The sequence below is a fragment of the Drosophila grimshawi genome, unplaced genomic scaffold (genome assembly GCF_018153295.1).
Source record: "Drosophila grimshawi isolate 15287-2541.00 unplaced genomic scaffold, ASM1815329v1 contig_848, whole genome shotgun sequence".
In the NCBI taxonomy this organism is placed as follows: domain Eukaryota; kingdom Metazoa; phylum Arthropoda; class Insecta; order Diptera; family Drosophilidae; genus Drosophila; species Drosophila grimshawi.
The window spans coordinates 4,026,312-4,047,457 of NW_025063692.1; the positions used below are offsets into that span (position 1 = coordinate 4,026,312).

A 21,146-nucleotide genomic window follows, 5' to 3' on the forward strand; every position below is an offset into this window, starting at 1 on the left:
CAACCAGTAAATGCTACGATTTTCATTTTCATTTTTATTCTGACTCTGATTCCCATAGCCGAAACTAACACATAACAATTCTAAGGTGCTACGCAATTTGGAATATGTCAAGCGTTACACAACCAATCACTCGTTATCTGTAAATGTCTCGCAACTCTATTACTCGCTATTACCAATAACCGTCAACGAGACTCACTCGCTGCTTTCAATCTCGCCACTCGCTACTCTAAGACACTCGCCTATTTCAAATGGCTCCCAGTGATTCACACTCAAAAGTATTTGGCTACCCCCAAATGACTCAGAAATGCTGGCTTCTCTTCTCTGCAATCATTACTTTTGGGTAAATTTGAAGTCCCTTCTCTAAGTAAATATGCAATCTAAATGACTCGCTTCTGTGAACGACTCTTTAAATCACTTCAAACGATTTCTTTAGTCTTGAATGCAGCCACACAAAAAAGTTGCAGCTCCTTCAGTCTGAATAACGCTCATCTCTGAGGTGTGTATGAAGCATTACACATGAATGCAGGACAAGCTTGGAGTTAGATAAAAAGTTGGTTTAGTCGCTTGACATGGCACAAGGACCACAAAAACCAACGAAAGACACACACACTCTTGAACAAACACACACACACACACACACAGACACACAGACACACACAGGGAAAGAGATGAGTTTGTCAACTGTCAACTTTTTTAATAAAGCAACGCAAAATGATGCACAACTTGACTGTGTTACACAGCTGCCACTAGTTAATTGCATAAAACTTGTAGAAAAGATTCTGTTTGCATAGTAGACTGCTAACAAGACTAAAACTGTGTACATGCATGTGTGTGTGTGTGTGTGTGTGTGTGCGTGTATATATATGTGAATTGCCAGATCTATGCGGCCAGCGATGAAAGAGTCAGTTAGGAACCCTAATGAGCCTACTTGTTGTGGTGGAATAAAAGCTAAACAAGTGGAACTTAAATTAAAGCAGAGAGAAGCAAATGAAGATGAATAATAAATATATAAATAATAAAGTCCTTTATACTCGATAACTAGGAAACAAAAGCAGAAGCGAGAAGCAGTGGAGAAGGGCAGCCGAACGACTTATTTAAAGAGCACGAAGCGAGAAGTTAAGCGGCACTTATCCAATACAAATACACATGAAATAAATGAAAACGACAACTGTGAGGATAAGAGTAAGAGCAAGAGCAAAAGCGCGAGAAGCATTGAGAGAAGCAAGAAGAAGCAGCGAGCAGGAAGCATAGCTTTAATAAAGTAGCTTCAGAAGAAACAGGCTGAGAGCGAAAAGGCTGTCCGAAGACAACAGCAAAAGGGCAGCAAGAAGCAAAGGAGCAAGAAGTACAAAGGACGAAGGATGTGGGTCGAGGAGAGTGCACACAATAAGCGTACACAAGCTCAAAGCTCAAAGCCGAGCAGAGCAGAGCAGAGCAGACAGGAAGGCAGGGCAGGCAAATGAGCTCATTTACTTTTAAGCCACACACACAAACACACACACACACACACACACACATACGCAGCGACGGACAAGGATGCACTCAATGGAGTGTAAAGAGTGGTGTGAATGTATTCATTTAGTTGCTGACCCAGTGGAGGAACGGTTCGTTGGTTCGTTCGTTGCTTGGTTGGTTGGTTGAATGGAGTTGTTGCTTACCTGGATGGTGAATATGGCGAATAATGTGGTGCATGCGCTGAGTGCGAGTTACGCAACGGGAATCCAGGCATAACCAATGGCTGTGAGCCGCTTATCTGGCAATGCGGACCACCGGCAACTCCGCCGCCGCCGCCACCGACGCCAACTCCCCCGCTGCCCGGTGGACCGACAGAGACTTGGGGGCCGACCCCTTGGCCGCCGCCAGGCATTGGCATCGTGCCGGCGCCCATGGGCATGCCCATACCGACACCGATGCCGCCGCGATCGATGCCGCCATGGCCGATTGTGTTGCTGCCAGTTGACATACTTTGTGGCATCTGTTGTTGGTGGCCGCCCAATCTGCAAGAGAGAGAGAGAGAGAGGGAGAGAGTCAGAAGAGAATGAAATATAAGAATAATGTAAAAGAGAGAGAGAGAGAGAGAGAGAGAGAGACAGAGACGGCGACGGAGCGGGGATCAGCAGCCGCCCTGCAGCCCAGGCTGCTTGTAATACGGAAATTAAAACATGTTCAAAGTTTTTCGCTTCACATTGCAATATTTAAATGTCGAGCACACATATATATTTATATGTAAATAGTACACTCAGCGAAATCAGACAACGCAAAACGTTTTCTTTTTCTTAAATCTCAAAAAATACAAAAAAAAAATCTAAACTGAACTAATTGAAGCACGATTTATATCAACTTCAACTAAAAACGAATCAAATTTTAGTTCATAAATTGGAAACCGAAACGTTTAACAACACTAATTTTAAGTACAAGCCGCTGTTCATGACTATTTTTGACTATATACTAGAAGTTTAGCATATGTGTACTTGTTCTGCTAGCGTTTAGCTCGTCAGCTTTTTCTCTGAGTGTACACATTTTATGTATATAGTTTTTATTTTATTTTATTTTTTTTTTGGGAGTAGCACTTGACACAAAAGGCATTGTTATTGCTTTTTGGGTGGACTGCTGCTGTTATTGTTATTATTATTTTTAACGGTTAAGTGATGCGGAAATTTTAAATTAAAAAACATAAATCAATGCATATGTGTGTGTGAGAGAGTGTGTTCATTGTTTCATTATCGTTGCCCAGCAGCCAAACTGTTAGTTGTTGTTGTTGTTGTTTTTGTTGTTTGTATTTTATTATCGCTGAACATTAAGCGGAAATGCAGCTACAGGCAGCGACGTCGACGTCGGCACAGGAAAACTGCTGCCGCCATGTAAATATGCAACACATTTTTGTCGTTGGCGACTTTTACTCGCCGCCCGCAAGTATGCTGCACTTTTTTTTACAAACTGCCAGGGCTGCGATTTACAAGACAAAGGACTCAAATTACCGCACACACACAGTTTGGTTAGTGTGTGTGTGTGTGTGTGTGTGTGTGTGTGTGCTTGTAGAGCATACTCGGTATGCAGTTGCCGACATGTTTGCGTTGCATCACGAGCGAAAAGCACTTATTAAATTGTGCGTACAACAACAACAAAAAATGAATAAATAAGCAATTAATTCAACTTATTTTTTGCTTGCAAAGAAAAATAGCTGGCACTATATACTGTCGATATACATATATATCTGTGGCATACACATAACGGCATAGCTATAAACACCAGCCATGTCCACAATGGAGCCCAAAGTAATCAAAGTACTAATTCTTAGCTGTGTGACCCGAAATAAAGTGCTCAATATTTTATGTAGACTCATGATAATGGTTACTAAGAATGTTTTTTTTAGGTTTTAGCTAACAAAATGGAAAATTCGAAGAATTTTTAATTTTTTATTTTGGTGGCTATCAAAGTCCAACTGTAAACAAGAAATTTGTCTTACAATGAATAATTCCACTTTTCAATTGCCTATTTGCTGTTTTCTTGGCAGTTGCTTCACTTCATTTCTTTTATTTTTTTTGGTACCCACTACTTGCCCCATTACTTTGCCCCAGAATTCGAGTTCGAGTCGAAATTAGTCAGCAGCCAAATGTAATTTTTATAGAATTTGTGACGCCAGTTGAGACAGTTTTATGGATGCAAGCGTTATATTTATTTCACTTTTCAACTTAAATGGTCGTCCTTCAGTTAGCTTTCTCTTTCGCAATCTCTCTTTCTCTCTCTCTCTCCCTCTCTCTCTCTCTCTCTTTCATCATGAATGGCAGAGTGCATTTGACATATCACATTTTTGGCCCGCTCGCTCTTGACTCTTGTCAAATTTTTGTGTGCTTTGGACGCCATTTTGGCTTTGTTATTTATGGCCATGTCAAGTGGTCGCCAGCTGGTCAAGAGTTGCTCTCTCTCTCTCTATCTCTCGCTCTCTCTGTCTCTCTCTCTCTGCTGTGGCCCTGGAGCATGGCCTGCATTTGACATGTGGTTTGCGAGCGGGCCAAAAAGTTTTTCTCTTCCTATTTTTGGTTTTCAGATTTCTTTTTTTTTCATTATCGTTTTCGATTTCATTTTTTCCATTGGCAATTGGTAAGCCGACAAAACGCTTCTAGCATCGACCGAGTGCACCGCCCTCCATCCCTCAAAAATGTCGATTGGTACTGCCTACAAAAGCTAAGCTCCTGTTTGCAACTGCCACGCCCAACTGGAACCAACTGCTGACCAACAAAATCGGAATTTGCAAATCAACCCAAAATCAAGCTGCAAATTTACGAGTCGCCCTACAAAAGCTGTTGCCAGCGGCTAAAGCAACCAGATCAGCGTAATTTATATAGCGTATATATACAAGGCAATACACACACACTCACACACACACACACACACATACACACACCATACACACACTCATAGGGCAGGCAAAGAAGAAGAGCGTGCCACATGAATAGGGGGCCAAATGAGTGCGAAAGCAGCTTACAACCAAAATCAACGACAACAGCAGTTGTCTCTATCTATGTGTGTGTGTGTGTGTAGAAGATAAATGTGCCTGTGTGTGTGTGTGTATGTGTATGTGTGTGTGTGTGCTTCGGGGGCAGCTTAGCAAACGCTAAGCCAGCTAGCGTTGAACGCAAGCTGTGCCTGTGATTTATTAGCAACAATAATAGAATTAAACAATTTAAATTAAGTTGTAGCCAAAAACCATAAACAGTCTGCCAAAGCAGGCAACACCACTCGCTCAGTGGTGCTGCGGGGCGGATGGTGTGGTGTGCTCTGCTGTGCTGTGCTGTGCTGTGGGGCTGTTGCACGCAACGGGGCGTACCACAAACAAAATAAAAAGTCGTAGACAAACACAAAAAGTTTTGCTCTGCACTTTTTATAGAGTATACACAGAAAAACAAAGAAGCCGACAAAAAATATAGACATTGCTGTGGGTTTTCGGTGTTTGTTAAGCTTATTGAACTAAGCCTAAAGATGAGCTTGGGTCATGAAATTTGATAGGAATATGTACTTTTATTACTTTAATATGAATGATTAATACTGTTAATGCAGCAAAGTCTATTCTAAACAATTGCAAGTGCTTTAAAACACAAGTTTCTACTTTAATGAATATATTTAGGGAAACTTGAGGGACACAATGAAAGCGATTTTCTTATATATACTTTGTGTGAGTTATGCTTGATAGATAGATACACCTCACATATAACTGATAGTTTTGTGCAGATTTCGAAATCTGATATACTTCTTAAACTCTTCTTGATTTAGAGCATAGCAAATTCGTTGCAAATTGACTGCATAAATTTCACTTTAGCTGGTCAGGCACGTTAGGATAGTGGAGTACGTATGGATGTAGGGTAGGGGATAGGGGATAGCGGAAAGAGGTAAGGGGGTTCAGGGGTTGAGGGGTTGTTACATGTGTAGTCTCGCGTCGCCATGGGGCATTACAAATGCTTCCTGTGCATAAATGTGGCAGCAGTCCTGAGTCCTCCCCGTTCGCTCCACCGCTCCACCGCTCAACCTCTCTGATATCTGCGTGTGAGCTTATATGTGTATATATTGTTGCTTTTATTGCTAGCCGTTGTTGTTGACCAGACCCCAACACAGTTTGACCCCGAATCACACACTCAACACACACCGATCCACTCCTCGCACTGGAGCAGCAGGAGCACCCTCGTTTCTGCGGCACTCGACGCTGGTGAGAGGGTAACAAAAAAATGTTGCATACTTTTGAGTGCAACGCATTTTGCAACTTCAAATGGCATTTTGTAGTTGTTGTTCTTGTTGTTGTTGTTGTTGTTGTTGTTGTCGTTGTTGTTTGTGTGTGTTGTTGTTGTTAAGTGTGCATTTAATTTAATTTTTATTTAAATGCAACACATACAAAATTAAAACATTTCACAAAAAAACACAATTGTTGCTGTGCTACTTGTTACTGCGGTGAAGTGCGTGTGTTGTGTATGTGTCTGTGTGTGTGTGTGTGTGTGTGTGTGGGTTTAGTACCAAGCAACAACAACAACAACAACATAACAATACACGATTATGGCTGACGATATGACACACATATGCACATACAAAATGTTGTTGCAAAGAGCCATTCACAAAATAACTCGAAAGTGCTGCAATTAAAGTAATTGCGTTGTTTGCAATTGTTGAAATGTGAATTCTGAAAAGTTAACAATGAGTGAGCTGCAGACTTAAATCTTAAGCAAAAAACTGTCGAATACACATATATACGAGTATATATCTATATGTATATTATCAGTAATCCCATTGTACATCAGGCAACGATTGTTGGGCTTTTTATTACACTAGGCTGCATTAGCACAAAATCAATTTACTTCAAAGTTACCAAAAATGCTAAATTGTTTAGATAAGTGAAATAGCTGACTGATACCCAAATAGTCTAAATAGAATATTTTACCACAGAAAAAAGCTATGTTAATCAATTTGATATTGGTTGAGACTCACAGGTGTAGAATTAATGATACGAATTTGCTGACAGAAAATGTCCATTGAATATTGAATACATTTATCAAATCTCTACCAAATTCGGAATAAAATATAAATAAAAAGAAAATAATTATTTAAAACCCTTTTGAGCTAATTTCGTTGGATCAGTTGCCTTTTGTGTTCTTTAGTTTAAACATTTTCCCACACTGGGTGTGCTGTCGTTAAATGCAATTGCTGTACTCAGTTTGCGTTGCAAGGTTGCAAGGTGGCAAGCAGCAGGTTCGTTCTGCGCTCATAGCACTATGTGGCTCTAATCAATTAGTTGCGCTGATTTGTTTGACAAACTGCAGCAATTCGTCTCTGTTGTTGTTGCTCTTGTTGCTGTTGCTGTTGTTGTTGTTGCATTGTTGCATTAGTCGCTGCGGCCACGTAGCATTTTTTTTTTTTTGCTTTGTAGTTTGTTGTCTTTTGTGCGCCAATTTCGCTTGTAATTTCGCCTAGCTCCTTGGCAATCTCTCTCCCTCTCACTCTTCGAGTGTGTGTGTGTGTGTATATTTCTGTGTGTGGTGTGTTTGTACTGTGTGTGTGTGTGTGTATCATTATTGATTTTGCGCTTCATTTTTCTAGCACGTTTCCGCACAGCGTGTAATTTTGTTTGGCTTTATCTACGTTGCTCGCCCTCAAAAAGTTGCTACACTCAGAAAATCAAATGTTAGCTAAGCTAAGCAAAACCATAGCCTATATTTATAGACTCATTCCACAATTAACATTTCTTAGATTCTCGAGAACATCTACAGTACAGTTGCCTGCACATTTTCCCATTAGATACAACATTCTCCACATTCAACATTCGTAAAGCATGTTTCGAATGTTAGATATTCGCCTCTCTATTATTTCGTGCGTCTTATTGCGATGATTTATAAGAAATATAATTTCGTTTATGTTTTAAAGCAAATTATGAATAAAATCATTTTTAATTTGTTTCTTTTTTATTGGCTTTTTGCATAAAGTATTTATCTGTCTGTTATATATATATAAATTAATTGTGTTATTATTCATTCTGCAAAGACAACAATCAACTGTTTATGTAAGCCAATCAGTAATTTTGCATAGAGTCTCGAAATGCTAGGCTATAAGTCTCTAGTCTTTAGTGAGCTTGAATCAGCTGGCTTAGCAAACAACAAAGTTGAGCTTGGAAGAACAAATCTGTGGAGTGATAATTCATGGGATAGCTGCATATTTGATATAGGCATATATGGTTTCAGTTTCAGTTCATACAGTGCTCTGATGGAGTGAATGTATGCATGGTCGGATGTAACTATTCGATTTGACAAAATTCAATGTCAGAGTTCTTTTGCGCAGTGTAGCATCGATGGAGCAGCGGGCAAGGGATGGCTAGCAGAAGGGGAAAGGGGAACCGCGAGCGAACCGCGAGACATAAACCTAAACCTAAACCTCAACCTGAACCAAAACCAGAACCAGAACCAAAACCAAATCCGACCTGTGGGAGCTGTGTGCAAACATTTTGCGCAAAATCACGTTTTGGGCGTTGTTTGGTTTTGCGTTGTGCGTTGTGCATTGTGCGGCATTGTCCGGGCACGAATTGACCCAACCCAAAACCCTAAACCCTGAACAATGAACGGAGAATTCAGCTAGAGAAAAACTAACTTATAGTTTGTTCCACTTGTTGTGCGTGTGCGTGTGTGTGTGTGTGTGCTATAGTGTGTGTGTGTGTGCGAGTGTGTTTGTGTTCCACTTGCTGCTTTATTCACAAAACTTTTGCAAAACGAGCGACTGGACATTGGCCAAAGGCTGCCAACTTGAGCTGTGGTGACGGGGATGTGAGGGGCAATAAAACAACCCCCCTACCCCCTGCCCCACTCGCCATACACAGCCCTAAATACATGCATGAAAATATGTTTAATAGACGCAAATTTGAGCAAAGTCGTGTAGTTTCTTATTAGGTGTTCAATAAAAACTAAACTTGATGCCAAGAGAAACTATTTTGGAAAACACTTTATTTCGACAATATTTTCAATAGAACAAAGAAATAAAAAAGTTAATGAAAGCAATTTGAAAACTTGAGCATTCTTTGCACAGGCCGCAAGGGAGTAAAATTAAAGTGAAAAAATTCTGAAATCAAACACAAATTGAATTAAGCATTTCCAGCGAAAACAATAGAATAAAGCTGAAAGCTCACTTGATATCCTGTTTTCACTCTAGTTCTCTCTCTCTCTCTCTCTCTCTCTCTCTCTCTCTCTCTCACACTCATATTTTGTCTCTATTTCCTTTTTTTTAATTTTTATTTTGACCAAGGAGCTTTCTCGCTAGAATTTGCACAAAAACAAAGACGCCAAATCAGCAGAAAAATGCCAAAACAACAAAAAAAAAAAAGGAGAAAACTTAACACACACTAAAAGGGAGAGTGTGAGCGGCATAGACAATAGAAGGCCAGAAAGAGTGAGAGAAAGAGAGAGAAAAAGAGAGAGAGAGAGAGAGAGTGGAACGCAGGCAGGCAAATCAATTTAATTAGTTTCTGACTTTCATTTACAAATTATGCATAAATCTGTAGACAGCGCCCCAGAGACCATAAATTAAGCGAAACTCAAACGCAGACAGAAGAAGAGGCCCCAAACTTTTATGCGAGATAACAACAACAACAACACCAACAAACTTGTAACTAACTACACAGGACAGCCAAGGAAGAAGAACATGAAGAAGAAGAAGAAGAAGAAGCAGCAGCAACAACAACTGGGGGCAAGTAAAAGAATCAACGAGGGTTGGACGCAAAATTAATTTGCGCTTTTATTAAATTTTCTGGTCGATTTTTTTTCTTCTGTTTTGTCCTGCACAGAAAACAGAGAAGCGAGAAGAGAGTAGGTGTTTTTGGGAGTGGGCAGTGCAACTATAAGAAAGTAAGAGTAGGGTGAAGTAGTAGTGGGAACAGAGACTTGTGGCCATATACCTAAAGGGCAGACAGGTAATCACGGCGTGGGCGCAACTGGGGAGTGAGGGTGTGTGATACGAGGAGGAGGAGGAGGAGGAGGAAGTCTATAACACACACACACATGAGCAACTTTTATCGAGTGTAAGAGCAACAAGCGAGTGGATAGAGCGACAGAGAGTTAGAGAGAGAGAAAGTTAGAGAGAGAGAGAGAGAGAGAGAGAGCAGCATGGAGAAGCGAAGTGAACAGAGTAAAGCATTTACGAGGCGCTGTCAAACGAATTGCAACCCCTTGAAACCATTTTTTATACTCGATTTATTTTTAGTATTTTTTTTTTTTGTGCGTATAAAGTATACATGTGTGTGTGTGTGTGTGTGTGTGTGTGTGTATTTTTCTTCTTTTTTTTTAAATGAACGTTAAAGCCAAGCGTGTAACCCAAACGTTAATGATCTAAGAAAAAATAACAGCGCGCGCTTGAACCAGGGGCGCATTTTGTTGCAGTGGGAAAGGGGAGAGAGGCAAAGGGTGTGGGGGGTGGGGTTGGTCGGGGCTGGAGGACATCACTGCTATCAGTTACGAGCTTTCAAGGCAGATGATACTGCAAAAAAAAAAGAGAAACGAAACCGGAGCAAGACAAGCCAACTGGCAAAATCCCCCCTTTGCCAGTCTCTGCCCGTTGCCTGCTCGATGCTGCCATGTGACTAATAACACCCCGAGGGAGCACACAAACCGCTAAGGGGGCGTGTGCTTGTGTGTGTGTGTGTGTGTGTGTATTTGTGTGCAGCAACAGCAGCGACGCCAATGATCAAAGCATTTTTCAGTGCTTTGCTTGATTCCTTTTTTTTTTTTCTCCAACGGCTGCCTGGCTGCCTGCGTCCTTCTCTCCCCCCTCCGGCACACCTCCCCCCGTCAGTCGACTAAATGCTAAATTTTGTTTATGACGGCGGAATTAATATTATTAAGGGGCGATTTGCAGCCTCGACCTGTCTCTGAGGCGTGGGCCCTTTTCTCATTTTTTTTTTTTCTTTGCTTATTTTTCCTTTTTTTCAGTCTGTTGAGTTGATAATTTAGCGACGCCACCAGCAGCAGCAGCAGCAACAACGTCAACATTATCAACAAGCGCCGAACGCAGCTTTGTTTGACATTCCACTCCACCCCCCGCCCTCCACACACATACAACCCCCCTTTTGTAACGACCCTGGTTGCATTTTCACGTTCATGCTTGTTATTAAATATTTACAGGTTTCGGCTTGGAAATTTGAGTAGCGGCTTTAATTGTTGTCACTTGCAAATTAATTATTGACACAACACTCCGTTGAGTGAAGGCAAGAAATCTGATAAGTAAATACCCTAACATAATATATATAAAGGAGCATTCAGTTTCCTAGCTTCCTTTTCGACGTTCCAGTATAGGAGAGAATCTTTCAATAAACAAATTTTGGTTTCGATTCAAATATGTTCAGTTTAAAAGTTCCGGTTACGATTCTGAGTTGGTTCCAAATTCGGAATTCGATTGAGTTATGCTGCTATATAGACTAATATTACCGATAAACTAAATATGTGTAAATAATCTGAGCTGAAGCTAAATTGTTTGTGTGCGATTGCAATGGATTTGTTATATGAACAATCAAAAAGAGCAAACACTTTGAATAACGACTATTACAGGGTATCACACAGTTCAAACCAAACAAAACCATATCAATAACTGATCAACGCTTGGAAAAGTCTTAGACAAATTAAAGAAAACGCAGCGAAAACATGAACAAACAATGAAATTTACTACGGGTATGGAATGTATGACACTACAGGGTATCACACAGTCGAGCCACTCACACACAGGCACAGCCGTTCTGCTTGCTGCAGAGCTAAGCTCATTCTCTGCTTTCCCTGCTTTCTTTCCCTCTTTCTTTCTTTTTTGCGAGAGCGTGAAAGCGTTGCGATAAGCGACTCAAACATTTTTCCAAGCGCTTATTAATTGTTTGTCGAGTGGCAAGTGGCAGGAGCCAGGAGGCAAGTGGCAACTTTCGATGGAGGCAGGGGCAGGCAACATCACGTCGTCGAGGTGTTTGCCAGAGGATTAGGCGGCGCATAAAGTAAGGCAACCAGCTAGCAGTAACACTGGCAACATTGAAACTTGCCACCTGCTGTGGCAGAATATGTGCATGCCACACATAGTCCAAATACAACAATGTCTATAAATCGAAAATATGCCCATATTTTTACACAGCCTCCCCCCAAAATAGCCCGCCCTTCGCTAAAATCAATCGAGCCAATAACGGAAATTGCGCCAAGTGCGAAGCGGCCCAAGAAATCAAAGACGCAATTTCAAAAAAAGCAAATTGAAGACATTGATCGACTGCCAGATACCCTAATATGTATAGCAAGCTCATTATTGATTGTAGAGCAGACTGAAGACTAAAGAATAGATCGAGTTATAACTGAGAACTTAAATTCAAAATTTGAAGACTCTAGAGAGAGGGATATGGTTATATTGACTCGACTATATATATATATATATATGTATATATACTTTATAATGTGGCATCTAGTTGCTGCTGTCTGTTACATCAATGTGCACAGCATCCGCTTACCCTTTTTCCCATTTTTATGGGCTGCAGGGTATATGCATCAAATGGGAAAAATATTGCAAGTAAATATAATATAGTTGAGGCACAGCGGGTCATCAGCCTTAGCGCAGTCTGAGCCACGTGTCTGCTACACGCCACACCCCACCCATCCCCACCCCTCCCCCAATTCCCTTTACCCAATTCGGGCAGCCCATGCCCCTTGGCAACGATTTCACTTTCGTCATGGCTGCAGCAGCAAATGCGAAATATGAAATGGCATTTTCCATTTGCACGGGGCATAAATTGAATTACGACCCAAAAAGGTTATGCCAGCCTGTCTATACTATATACATATATCTACATATATATATATATATACATATCTGTATATATACATTCAGCAGCTGCAAGTGCAGCAACCACCCAAAAGTGGTTGGTGGTCAGCTGAATACAGATCGGCAGGGGATAGGAGGAAAGGGTGGGGGTGGGGTTGGGGTTGGGAGTGGTTGTTGTCGACAAATCTCATCTAATAATTGCGCCCTATTTTTTCACATTTGTGGGCGTGGCACGCGTTTTGTTGAATACAGCCGCCCCCGAGTTAATTTGCAACATAATCTTTTAATCTGGTTTTTGTGTCAACTGCAGGCAGGCAACAAAACACACCACCAGTTCTTCTTCCCGCTGCTGTTGTTGTTGTTGTTGTTGTTGCTACCCTTGGCAACCACCATTTATGAAAAATTCATTAGTTCCACAAGCAAAAAAAATAAATAAATGACATATGATCCTAATGATGCTCCATATACCAAACAAAGGGCAGAAGACACCAAATCTATCCCAAAAGTCCACTTTAAGTTTGATGGTCAGCAGCAACCACAGCAACAACAACAACAACAACGAATAGCAAACAGAAATAAATGTCTACCATTAGACAACATTCATTCATTCACTCATTCAATTCATTCATTTATTCATACAGCTCACAACATTGCAAAAATCTGTTGAAATATTTTGCAAGAAAATTGCAAAACAAAAATAAAAACTAATAATATTTGCCAAGTTCTTTGAATTATTAAAGCGATCAACGAAATCGTTTGAGGATATTTGATTGTTTACTTCGATATATCAAGAGCTGATTGACACTAATAACTATTTAGCTATAGCTAGATTCCTAAAGCCTTACAATGAATTTTTAATCATGGTTTGTAGCTAAATTTCGAGCTGTGGAAAATAGCTTGAAAATAATAAATAAATAACTTGAAACGATAAAAAGTATATTGCTTTAAAACCTTTAAAAATGCCAAATGAAATGATTTAAGAACATTAAACAAAAGTAATTTAGAAGCTTAAACATGTCAAACTATGATTAGCAGTTTTTTTTTTTTTGGTTTCAATTTACAATTGACTTTAAAGCAATGTTGATGTCTGTATGAAGCTATGGGTTGCCCATCGGGGGCACTGTGGCATTGGGGGCATTGCAGCAGACATCCAGCTTAAACTCTGTTCGACCCAAGCTTAACAATTGGTGATTCCGTTATCAGTAGAGAGCTTAAAATTTCAATGTTTATTAAGGTAATCGATAAACTCAATCAAACTTTCCACTCGCAATAATACAACTGTCTCTCTCTCTCTCTGTATCCATAAGAACTGTGAAACTTGGACTATATATCCCCTGATCTCAGTTGTTTCTCTGGCTGGTTTACCATACATTTTATTCACCAGCTAATAATAATCAAAGTTCATACAAATTTTTATCAAAACTTCAACTGGAGTCCTTCTTTTTTTGGAGTCACATTTGCAACAGATAAGTCGGCATTGTTGTTGAGCATTGGACAAAGAGTTAGTCAAGCATAAATGTAATAATACTCAAAAGGAGAACAACTGCAGCAGCTTGAGTCTTGAGCGTATTATCTATTATTGGTTTTACTTGCCTATCTTGGCAAACTCACTTAGCAGCTATATTCTATTGAATTCAAAAGCCAGTTTGGCTTACGTTGAGAACGGTTTCAGCTTTGATAGCGCAATGAATACCAAATATGATCTCTGCCCTGTTTCTCTTCACTTGCCTCCTATGCTCTGATGATGATGATGATGATGGTGCTGCTGCCTTGCAACAATGCAATTGCCACAAAAGACTTGTCAGCGTCAGGTAAAAGTAGGGTGAGTAGAAGATGCAGGGACTAGGCAAGCATAAGGTAAGAAAAGTCGGAGGAAATTCGCATTATTTTTCGCATGAAAATTTTGTACGATTGCAAAAGTTGAATTTCCTTTGATTTACTTGGCTTTAAGCTGAAAAGAATTTTTTTTGCTTTCTTTTTTGGGCTGCTGAATCGAATGTGGAATATAAAAGGGCCGAAAAATTGTAAGTGTGTGTGTGTGTGTGTGTGTGTGTGCATAAGCAAATACGTGTGCTTGTGTGTGTGTGTGTGTGTGTGTTAGTGTTTGTGTGTGTAGTCGAAATTCATCAAAATCCAATCAATCTTTCATTTAAACATTTTCATTTCGGCTCGTTGCGTTGCGCGGCATTTTCGCATTGAATGGAAAACGAACCGAAAGAGACAGGACATGCCCATAAGTATAGAAGAGAAAGAGAGAGAGAGCGAGAGAGAGAGAGAGAGAGTGGTAGGCAGAGCAAAACAACAAGGAGCAGAAGAAGAAAAAAAAAACACAGAATACGCAGTAAAGCGCAAATATTTGCGCGTATAAATGGGGATGATGATGAGAGCCTAAGGATGAGCCTGTAAAAGCAGCAAAACAACAACAAAAAAAAAATACCGGACGAAGGACGAACTGTTGATAAAGCGCCAGAGGAAGCCGGGACAGAAGATGGCAGGGCAGGGCAGAGCAGGGCAGAGCCGGACAGGGCACAGGCCACGTGGCATATAAAAATGGGGCGCAGCAGTAGCAGCAACAACAAATATCAGCTAAAATACTGATAGAAAAATAGAAAAAGTGAAAAGCGCAAACTAAAAATGAAAAACACACACACACACACACACACACACACATAAAAATTGCAGTTAGTTAGCGCATTTGGCAAGACAATAAACAGTTGACAAAAAAGAAATGCATATGACACACTGCTAAATACCCTAACATAAAGCAAAACAAACAAATCTGCAGCTGCCCTTGTTTTTAAATGCATTTTAAATGCCGCACATGAACAATTTGGTGGGGGGGGGTGGTGGTTTGCATCGTTGGTTGGGGCGTGGCAAGCAAAAAACGCAATCAGCTAAATTAGTTGACTACACACACACACACACACACACACAGAGAGAGAGAAAACAAAGCGATGCTATAAAAACAGTTTCAATAACCAAATGGCAACAATGGGAAAACGGCGCAAAACAACATTTTGACCAATTGAAAGCGAAATTTGAAATTAATTCCGTTCTGGCCGGGAGCTCCCCAGAGTTGTAAGCCAACCAATGCCCATACTGATGCACTCGAAAAAAAAAAAACAACAATCAACCAGACACTATGTTCAAATTAAAATTTTTGACGAAAGCGAATTTTAAAAAAGCTCCTCTTCATCAATCAGAAATTCGATTCTTCAATCAATTTTCGACTCGATCAATAAATTAAATTTCATAAAATTAGAAATCATTTCCATAACTAAATAAAAAGTATTTCAAGTTGTCGATTTCGCTGAGTGTAGCAACCCAATCGGCGCAGCTTCAACTAAAATGTGAGCCTGTATCAACAATGGAGACGGAACGCCCGAGGGGCGTGGTGGAGGGGATGGTGTTGTGTGGTGCGGTGTGGTGTGGTTGAAGTGGAATTAGGCTTGGGCATGAATCATATGGTCGATGGAATTTCAAGGCGCAGCTCCAAAAATAAATTTCTTTCTCTTATATATATATATATATATATATATTATTTTTTTTTTTTGTATTCTGAAATGCCAAAGTAAACACTGAGAGAACCGATAAGGAGAGAGTAGGGGCATAGTGGGTGGGTGGGTGGGTTGGTGTCGGTGGGTGTGTATTCAAAGTGGGGTGTTTGTGGGCAATGTTTACCGTTATTTAAAGCTTAATCCCCCAATGTGGAAAAGCATGAATTTATAATTAAAAGTAAATTAAAAGTAAATAAAACAGCGCCAAAAGATGCGCAGCTGATGGGGAAGGGGGGGATGCGCAGGGGGCGGAGAGGGAGAGGAACAGAGGAAACTTGTGTGTTTTTGTGTTTCTAATGTCCCAAAAGTATATGCCAAGATACTGTTCTGCTGTTCCGCAACCAATCAAAAGAACCAACCTTAGCCCAAAACGCTCATCAACTTCATCTACTTCTTGTTTTACAGTCAGATATAAATATATATATATATATATACATATATATATATATATATATACTGCTGGCGATTTAATGAGCAGCTGCATCAAAATGAGATTACAAGACAAAAGGTGCTGCTGGCAGGCGACAAAAGTGGCGAAAATTAATGTTTTTCAACAACTTGCGAAATTTGCTGAAGATGTTTATAGTTTTCCATTCCGGTATTATTCACGCTTAATCAATACCCAAATACACTTAAAGACAGCTTAAGCAGCTGTAAACTGTAATCTCAATATCTATTTATCTCTCTCTCTCTCTTCAGCTCCCTCTCTCCCTCTCTCTCCCTCTAGCTGTCTATCAATAGGAAGTAACAAAAATACTATTTCAGCAAAAAGAAAAAACAAAATTTGAATATTTAACAAGGATAAGCGGAACAAGAAGAAGAGCAAGGAGCAGGGAGCAGAGAGAAAGAGCAGCAGGACTGCAACATTAGTAAAAGGCAGCAGCGGCAGCATTCCAGCAAAATGGCGCCCAACGCAAGTAGGTTAATGTGCGTGGCGCCCAACGATGCCAACAATGCCGATAAAAATAGAAATACATATACATGTATTGGGAAAACATAGACGAGAGCGTCTAACTGTGTGTTGTGTGTGTGTTGTGTGTGTGTGAATATTTCCACAGCGCTCAATCTGTGTGAGTTTTGCAAGACAAAAACAAATGGCAACCAAAAAAAAAAAAGAAGACAAATTTAAAATTCTAATTGCCAGCGAGGCGGAGTGTGCGCCAGTGTGTGTGTATGTGTGTGTGTGTGTGTGTGTGTGCGTTGTAAGAGCTGACGCTCAGGTAGAGCGCCCAAATAGCAACCGCCCTGGCACGCCCCCGCCCCACCCTTCGTCCGCTCGCATGCGCTTCGCTTTTGTGCAAAATGAATAAAACATTAAATCGGATTATAGAATTTTGCATTTTTTGAAATTAACATGTTTATCCTGGCTGGCTGGCTGGCTGGCTGGCTGGCTGGCTGGCTGGCAAGGCTGGCAAGGCTGAGTGGCAGCAGCGGCAAATAAAAAGGGAAGCAGGCAGGAAGAAGCAGACGCCGCAGTAGCAGTCATTGAATTTGAATTTGAAGCATTGCAGTAGTCGATGAGGAAGACCAGGACCAGGACATGGACGGCACCCCTTGTTACACATATCTTTATTTCTCTCTCTCTCTCTTTCTCTCTGCTTCTTTCGCCTTTTTTTTCTCATTTTTTTTGACAAACGGAGTGATACGATAACGAATACAAAATGCCATTGAACTATATATGTATGCATATATATACATAGATATATTGTATATCAAGTATTTAGTATATAGGTCGACAGCAGTCACATCTCATGCAAACTTGCAATGGTGAGGCAAGCAAGTAGTAGCAAGTCGACAGTAGCAATTAAGGCACGACAATAGATAACGATGTGCCTGAAAACTGGGTTACGAGTTACGGTTTGGGCCACAGGGTGCAGATTACGGGTCTAAGGGGTTAAGGATTAGATGCATTCGCTTGGGGTGTGAAGAGCGTGACAAACTTGAGCCGAAAACTTCCAAGCCAAGTGCAAATCAGTTGCCACAAACTAGCTCTTAAGAGATGCCCTGTAAGTGAATTGTTGCAGATGCGATTCCGATATGAAAGAATCTGTTGAATATATATTGCAAAATATATATATTTGCATTTATTTTGCTTGCATTGCATTAGTATAAAACGAAAAACTTGCATTAAGCCTGCCTTGTGTATAGAAGGAAGTTGGCTCTATTGACCAACTGCCGTTCCTTTCCCATTCTTACTCGTTTTGTGAAGCTCCTCACATTTGGCCAAAAACTCATTAACATCAGACTACGATATCAAATAGATTTCACAAGACATTATCGGTCACTTGACAAGGGTAAATAATCTCCGGCGAACCCCTTACAAATTTGAAAAACGGGTATAATGGTTCTGTGCAAAAGCAGAAATCATCTCGGACCCCATAAAGTATACATATACTCGAATATATATGGTCAGCTGTATGTCTATCTATAGAAGCTAGAGATATAAGTTCTTGTAGATTCAGGCCAGATCATACATTTTATCGACAACAAATATCGATTTCCGATAGCAATAAAAGTAAACATTTTAAAGGTAGTCTTACAAATTGTGTATAATATATGATCGGCTAGGAAAGACGAAAGTTATTCGCATATTGATCTCATTACTAACATCACTCACTGCGTTAGCATTTTTCATGATAATAATAATTTAAAGCAAGAATATTTCTGGATGCAGGGTATATCGTAGTCGAGCCGAGCAGTCGTTGTTTGTTGCTCAGATTATCAAGGACTTTGCATCCAGTTCACTTAACTATGATTTGAGCTGTTTCTTGTGTTGGGTTAAATTGGGTCATGGCTATATTAAGTTTATCTGATATGTATTTAAAAAGTCGCAGCTCAACTTGAAGTTGAAGTTGAAAATTAGCAGTTGTTGTTTGTATGCTTGTTGCTCGAGTACAGGGTTCATTTTCACACACTCACGCATACACACACACACACACACACACACGCAGTTGTGCCGTCTCTCACACTTTCAACCCTCGGCGAGTGCAGCTGTCAAACCGTCAGTCAGTCAATCAAGCACTCAGTCAGTCAGGCAGTCAGTCAGTACACATGATAATGATAGGTCTACTGATAGCCCTGAGAGCCCTCTAACAAAATGACTATCTACCTCTGCCCCCCCTTCGGACAAACTTTACTGGCATTCGTTTGAAGTGGGCATAAAGACGCATAATAAGATTAGAGACAATGAGACGAGAGAGAGAGAGAGAATGACACACAGAGAGAGAGAGAGAGAGAGAATGACACAGAGAGAGAGAGAGAGTGACAGAGAGAGAGAGAGAGAGAGAGACAGCGAAAGAGAGATAGGGGGAGATAGAGAGAAACTCGAGTTGAGAATAAGCGATTTTGAGCTTAGATTGTCTGCTGTGCTTTGTCTTTTTGTCTTTTATCAGAGACGTGCAAAGCGGGGGGTCTATTGGTGTGGGAGGGGGCGTCGAGTGTGGGGGCGTGGCTGATCCGCAGCTGCCAATTGAGCTGGGCCAGTTTTTCAAGCGTTCATCCAGCCGGCAACAGTTGAGCTCTATAATTAAGCGAAAAACTTTTGCAACGCAATCGGAAATCTGAAGCTAAATCAAAACTGTAACCCAAAACTCTCTAATCATAGATTATGCGTGTGTGTGTGTGTGTGTGTGTGTGTGTATGTGTTAGTGTATCTGTGTCATATGTTGTGTTGTGTTGTGTGCCGAGTCAGGAAATGCTTAACTGCCTTTTCGATCACTCCGTCTCAAACACAATGTTTGCCATAAAATTGTGATATTTATGACAAAAAAAAAAAATAAAATAAAAAGAAATAAAATATGAAACAGGAGGAAAATCAAAATACCCAAAAAAGAAAACGACGCCGACTTTTCCGACTTGTGTGCGCCAACCAACTGCGTGTGTGACTGGCATAAGTAATTAGTCTGTCTGTCTGTGTGTCTGTCCGACTTTCCGTCTTTCTCTGTGTTTTGTCACAAGCTGCTTGTGTTGCACGTCGACTATAAAACTTGCCACCTGGCGGCACAGGAAAAGCATTATCGAATCTTTTTTATTATTTTATATTTCTGTTTTTTTTTTTGAGCTTCGAAAAATTGTTAAAATCGCATCATCGAACCACGTGCGAGAAAATTGTGGAAAAACATTTGCAAAAGTATATACTGATGTTACAGAATTTAAACATAACATTTTGAAATACAAGTTATGCAAGAAATCATGGACAAAATGTAACAATTATTGATGAGGCGTTAAGGATGATTTTAGAGATAAATAATCGAAAAGATGACCATGACTATAATCTATAGTAATCTATAGCAATAATATGTATATTTTTGATATTAATATGTTGGCTTGGAGACATCGGGATGGGTTCAGCAATTGTAGAAATTGTATTTGAAAAATTATTTAAATGTTCGACAAACATTTTATTTCGCCTTTTGTTGCTATGAAACTACATCAGAAACTAGTCCAAACCGACTTTTAGAACTAATGCAAATATCTCTAAGAAAAGTGACTCAAAGAAAAGTTTTTTTTTTTTTTTGCTAGTTTAAATATGTTTTCCTGTTGACATAGTCAAGTGTATTATCTATTTTTATATACTCAAGGTTTAATTTTTTTTTTGTTTTTTTTTTGCCAGCATAAAGTTGAACAAATGAGATTCTCACTTTGATAAACTCAGTTTGGCGATGTTTGTGCTACTTGGGATTAAAGAGAAGAGCTGTTGCTGCTCTGACATTATCTATGAGTTGAGATGGGTCTATAACACACACACACACACACACACACACACACACACATACAGAGATTTGTCATGATCCTATCGCACTCTCGTAGAGAGTTTGTCTTGGCACCTAATTATGTCTCTGGCTCTGGCGTGCATATAAATACAAAATCAAGACGCGATTTATGCGGCACACGGCCTAACGCACACACCACCCAGCAAACCCTCTCCTGCCCCTGGCCCTGCCCACCAGGAAATCTACACCCCTCCATAGAGTAGAGCATCAAAGGCAAAGCTGTTGCATGAAAAAGTCATTAAAATGTAATAAATTAGGGCAAAGAAAAGAAGCAAGAAGAATATAAAAAAATGTGAAGAAGATGCGAGCTGAGATGAGAAACTGGGCAGATGAGGATGAATGCTCTTCCCTCGCTCTCTCATCATCCTGTCTCTATATCTCTCTCTCTCTCTCTCTCTCACACTCTCATTCTTTCTAGCAATTTTCACATTTTCCGCACAACAGATGAAATGTGTATTAAATTGATTTCACTTGATTTTGCCGCTTGTACTATATTTATTATGCGTGTGGCGGGAAA

At 40.2% G+C, this 21,146-nt stretch overlaps 1 protein-coding gene across 2 annotated transcripts in view; it reads right to left on the reverse strand.

The window, feature by feature from the left end:
* The window catches only part of LOC6569390 (teneurin-a), a 128,908-nt gene that overhangs the window by 67,641 nt on the left and 40,121 nt on the right, over nt 1-21,146 (reverse strand). For both annotated transcript variants that reach the window (XM_032741299.2, XM_043215945.1), the window contains exon 2: nt 1,659-1,997. In XM_032741299.2, the coding sequence (XP_032597190.1) occupies nt 1,659-1,997 (339 nt within the window). The remainder of the gene's footprint in view (nt 1-1,658; nt 1,998-21,146) is intronic.